Here is a 5,000-nt window from a genome sequence, read left to right as displayed (position 1 = left end):
AATGATAGCATGGTTCTAAATGCTTCAACATCTAATCTTTGCATGAGTGACCACAAACCCATCACGTGCACTTGGTCGTGTAAACGACCAAAGGTAATGTCAAAAGGTCATACCTATGTCACGTATAGATGTTTTAAAAAATTTGACAAGTCTGCGTTTTTACTTGACTTAAGTTTGGCAAATTTCCAATTGGTCTCAAATTGTGTTGATCCTGAAGAAGCTGCATTGTTATTTGTCAGAACATTATTATCTGTTGTGGACAGACATGCTCCAATCCGCAGGAAAAGAGTTAAATTTTCGACTGTACCGAACTGGATGACAGGTGAACTTAAAGATGCTATGTTAGTTCGAGATTTTCTAAATTAAATTAAAGTTTGAACTCTACAAAAAAATGCGAAACAAAATTTCTGAATTGGTGAAACTTGCAAAAAAGAAATATTTTCAAAATCTTATAATCGATAAAAATGACATTTATCCTACATACGTGAGAGAGACACCCGTGAGATAATAATCGTTCAAATCACACGTGTGTATATCATGTAAATGAGGTCATGTCAAGCAAGTCTGACAGGGACCTGTTTTTCCACTGCTTAAGGTGCCAAAGTCACCGAGACAAACGTTATTATAGAAACAAAATTTGCGCTCGCTAATTACCCTCCATGAATCTTTAGAACTAACACGTCACACCACACTGTGACGTTTCTTTGCTTTGACGTAATAGATTGCACGAGGCTTTAGAAGAGATCGAGGTTCCAAAACAAGCGTCTTCAATTTAGCTGCCTCGACTGCAGGACATTTTCAGTAAAATACACGTAAGTACAGTATGTAGGATAAACAGAATACTACATGGCTTGCTGTGTCGTACCAGATTTACACTCGTTGCTTTTTCAAATAGTGAACAGCTCGCTTTCGCTCGCAGTTCAATATTTAAAAAAAAAAACTCGTGTAAATATGGTACGACACAGCAAGCCATGTAGTATTCTCTATATGTCAAATTTGGCATGCAATGAATGAACTAATTAGTAAATCACGCAAAGCCCCATCCTGTATTAATCCTAATATAACTGCTGATGATTGTCATAGTTACTTTCTGTCCATGACCGACAATGTTCTTGATTCCTCAGCCAGTTCTGATCAGATTGGCTATAAGGTGCCTGAAGTGCTCAGTCAATTTTGTAATGAGAAACTTTTGCCATCTGACTCGTTTGATATACCTGTAATCACGGTCGTTGAAGTTGGTGCACTAATTTCTAAACTAAATAACAAAAAGACAATGGACACAAACAATCTTAATTCACAAATTGTAAAAATGTCACTTCCTTATATTGTAAACAGTTTAACCCATGTATACAATCTCTCTATCAAGAAAAATGTCTTCCCATCAGTGTTTAAAACGGCTAAAGTTATTCCAATACCAAAGTCAAAAGACACCGATAGCCTTGACAACTACAGACCGATATATATTCTCTCTATACTGTCTAAACCCCTGGAAAAGCATATACACACCCATCTCCTTAAATATGTTGAAGAAAACAATATTTTTCATCCTTATCAATCAGGTTTTCGTCCTAAACATTCATGTCATACTGCCCTTACCCGGCTCTGTGATACCTGGCTAAAAGCAATAAACAATCGTGATATGGTTGGAGCGGTATTCCTTGATCTCAGGAAAGCATTTTTTTTTTTTTTTTTTTTTTTTTTTTCTTTTTTTTTTCGACCTCAGTTGCATGCAAGGCTGCTTCAACCCATCTTTTTTGCCTCTTTCGTCTTTTTTTTTTTTTTTTTTTTTTTTTTTTTTTTCTTTCTTTTTGGGCGGTGAGCATATCCTTCTTCATTGGTCTTTTTTTTTTTTTTAATGAAAGCATTTGACTTAGTTGATCACGCTATTTTGTTAGACAAATTACTTATTTATCTGCAAAATGGCTCATCTGTGTCCTTTTTTACATCATATCTGTCAGATAGGAAATAAGCAGTCTCCCTAAACGGTTCATATTCATCACAAGGCACTGTAAAATGTGGAGTCCCACAAGGTTCTAACCTTGGTCCCTTACTGTTTGGACTATACATTAATGATTTACCATTACCCCTCAAACAAGAAAATGCTGTACTTGATCTTTTTGCGGATGACTCAACACTTCACAGCAGTAATACAGATATAAATCTCATAAGAAAAGTACTCCAAGAAAGTATAGCAAATATTAATGATTGGTGTAATTGTAACAGAATGGCACTGCATCCTAAGATAACAAAAAGCATGTTAATAACCACAAGACAAAAACACCAGCGACAGCCTCTGAGCCTTGATCTTATGCATGGTACAGTTAGCATTGCTCAAGTCCATCAACACCGTGTGCTTGGAGTTGTAATTGATGATGAACTTAACTGGCGCTCTCACATTGATACAGTTTATAAACGAGTTTCTAGGAACCTTTTCTTACTTAACAAGCTCTGGTGCGTTGTTTCTGTGGATGCCCTCAAAATGTTTTTCCACGCACACTGTCTCTCTCACATTTGCTATGCATCTACTGTCTGGTGCAATGCCAGTGATGTTCATATAAAGAAAATAAACACACTTCACAAGAGAGGTGTAAAGTTATTAAACCGAGATCCCAATATGACTACTCAAGAAAAATACACTCAACTGAACATTCTTCCGCTACAACAGCAGTTCTTTTTAAATGCTAGTGTTTTCATGTTCAAAATGTACAACCATGAAACACCTTCATACATCCAAGACCTGTTTGAGCGTCCTCCTGGTAGAGCGAGGCTTTTGAATTATACGCTACCGCTCCCACGCATTGATTTGTATAAATCTAGTTTATCCTACTGGGGATCGCTTGTGTGGAATTTACTTCCAATGTACTGTAAAACATGTCAAACCCTTTCGTCTTTAAAAAAAAAATGTTCGAAAATATCTTTGTCAAAAATAATTCTCTCCCTACACTTTAAAATCATAACTGTTACTGCATCACATCTTAATCATGATTTTATTAATCCATGAACCACGTTATTATAGTTAGTGTTTTTGTTAGTTTTAACCTGATTACAAATTCTTAGTTAATTAGTTATTCGTTTGGCTGTTTAAAACATGTTATATAAATATATAATTGTAATGTATAATGTCATGTATGTCTAAAAGGGACAGGTTGGAAGATTAGGCATCGCCTAAAACCTTTATCCCTTTGTATTAAAGTTTTGAATCTGAATCTGAATCTCTCTCTCTCTCTCTCTCTCTCTCTCTCTCTCTCTCTCTCTCTCTCTCTCTCTCTCTCTCTCTCTTTTCGCTTTTGTCTGTACCACAAGACAAAAGCATCAGATAAGTCCTCTTAAATTACAACTGTCCTTAGGTACAACTCAAATACAGCAAGTTAAAGAACATCGCATACTTCGTGTAACTGTCGATGAAAAAATGAAATGGCAAACACACATAAGCAACCTCTGCAAAGTGTTATCAAGGAATTTGTATTTGTTGTCAAAACTCAAACATTATGCCAAATCTGAAACATTAAAAATGTTCGTTCATGCTCATATAATGCCTCATATTAATTTTGCTTCGACATTGTGGGATGGCTGCAGTGATGTTTACTTATTGAAACTCAATTCTTTGTACCGTCGTGCTGCAAAACTTATCCTGTATGAATCGCACATGTCTACAGAAATGAAGTTAAGCAGCCTTAATTTCCTTCCCCTAAAAACCCACCTTGCATACAATAAGGCTGTCTTTATGTATAAATTAGTTCATGGTGATGTGCCCAGTTATGTGCAATCCTATTTTACACAGTCATGTTACGAAGAGGTATGGGTCTCAAAATTTACTTCCTCCAATTCCTCGTATAGATCTTTATAAATCCAGCTTAGCTTTTTCAGGATCATCTCTGTGGAATTCTTTGCCAATAGAAATCAAACGATCCGCATCCTTAAAGGCCTTTAAAAGGCAGTTGCACACACATTTGATCACACTACAAACTGCCCCTGATGTTTAGTTTCCATTGTGTACTCGGATAATGTATGCAATGCTCTTAAGTGTTTGTTTGTTTGTTTTTTAAATATTGTACATGTAGTTAATCTGAATGTGTAATCCCTCGTCCCCCTCCCCCTTCTTCTTGAAACTTTAGCTGCCTGTATATGGCCCTGTTCGGCAATACATTGCTGTACTTTTTAAAGAAATTTTAAAAAACATTTACGTTTGTTGTGTCTGGTTTTGTATTATATGACTTTGTGAGTCCAATATTTTTTATGTTTATACTCGACCATTATTTTGATGTTTTATTAGTTTAATACTTTGATGAGGTATGTGCGCTGTCTTTGCTTTTGTTTACAATTATTCTCTGTATATGTTCCAAGGACAGGTTGGAAGATTAGGCTAAGCCTAAAACCTTTATCCTTATGTAATAAAGTAATACTCTACAGGTAAACATTCCAAGTCGCGGATTCTGAATGACAATGGCTGCTAAAGTCATCTTTCTCGTCGCCCTGGTGGCTCTTGTGTCCAGGTAAGTTGATCAAACAAACAAACAGACAAACAGACAAACAAACGAACAAACAAACGTGGACACACACAAACACACAGGCACAAATACAGCGACATATTGTTTTTCACCCACACACACACCCACACAACCATTCACACACACACACACACACACACACACACACACACACACACACACACAGACACACACACACACACACACAGACACACACACAGACACACACACAGACACACACACACACACACACACACACACACACACACACACACACACACACACACACACACACACACACACACACACACACACACACACACATATATATATATATATGTGACTTTAGTAATGTCTTACTGCTGACTTTCAATTGTTTCTTTCACAATTTCTGATGTTTTATATATATATATATATATATATTTGTCATCATTTTCACGAGTTTTCATTCACAAGCACCTGGGAAATAAATCTCATGTTCCCCGGGGAATAAATCCCCGGTTACCATAGTTG

At 36.4% G+C, this 5,000-nt stretch overlaps 1 protein-coding gene across 1 annotated transcript in view; it reads left to right on the top strand.

Moving 5' to 3' along the window:
- LOC138954730 (uncharacterized) overlaps positions 1 to 5,000 on the top strand; it is a gene marked incomplete at its 3' end in the record, with an annotated part of 12,174 nt that overhangs the window by 5,068 nt on the left and 2,106 nt on the right. The window contains exon 2 of the mRNA XM_070326505.1: positions 4,411 to 4,493. Within this exon, the coding sequence (XP_070182606.1) occupies positions 4,438 to 4,493 (56 nt within the window). The remainder of the gene's footprint in view (positions 1 to 4,410; positions 4,494 to 5,000) is intronic.

The sequence above is a fragment of the Littorina saxatilis genome, unplaced genomic scaffold (assembly GCF_037325665.1).
Source record: "Littorina saxatilis isolate snail1 unplaced genomic scaffold, US_GU_Lsax_2.0 scaffold_471, whole genome shotgun sequence".
In the NCBI taxonomy this organism is placed as follows: Eukaryota; Metazoa; Mollusca; class Gastropoda; order Littorinimorpha; family Littorinidae; genus Littorina; species Littorina saxatilis.
This window is presented reverse-complemented; position numbering and strand designations above follow the sequence as displayed.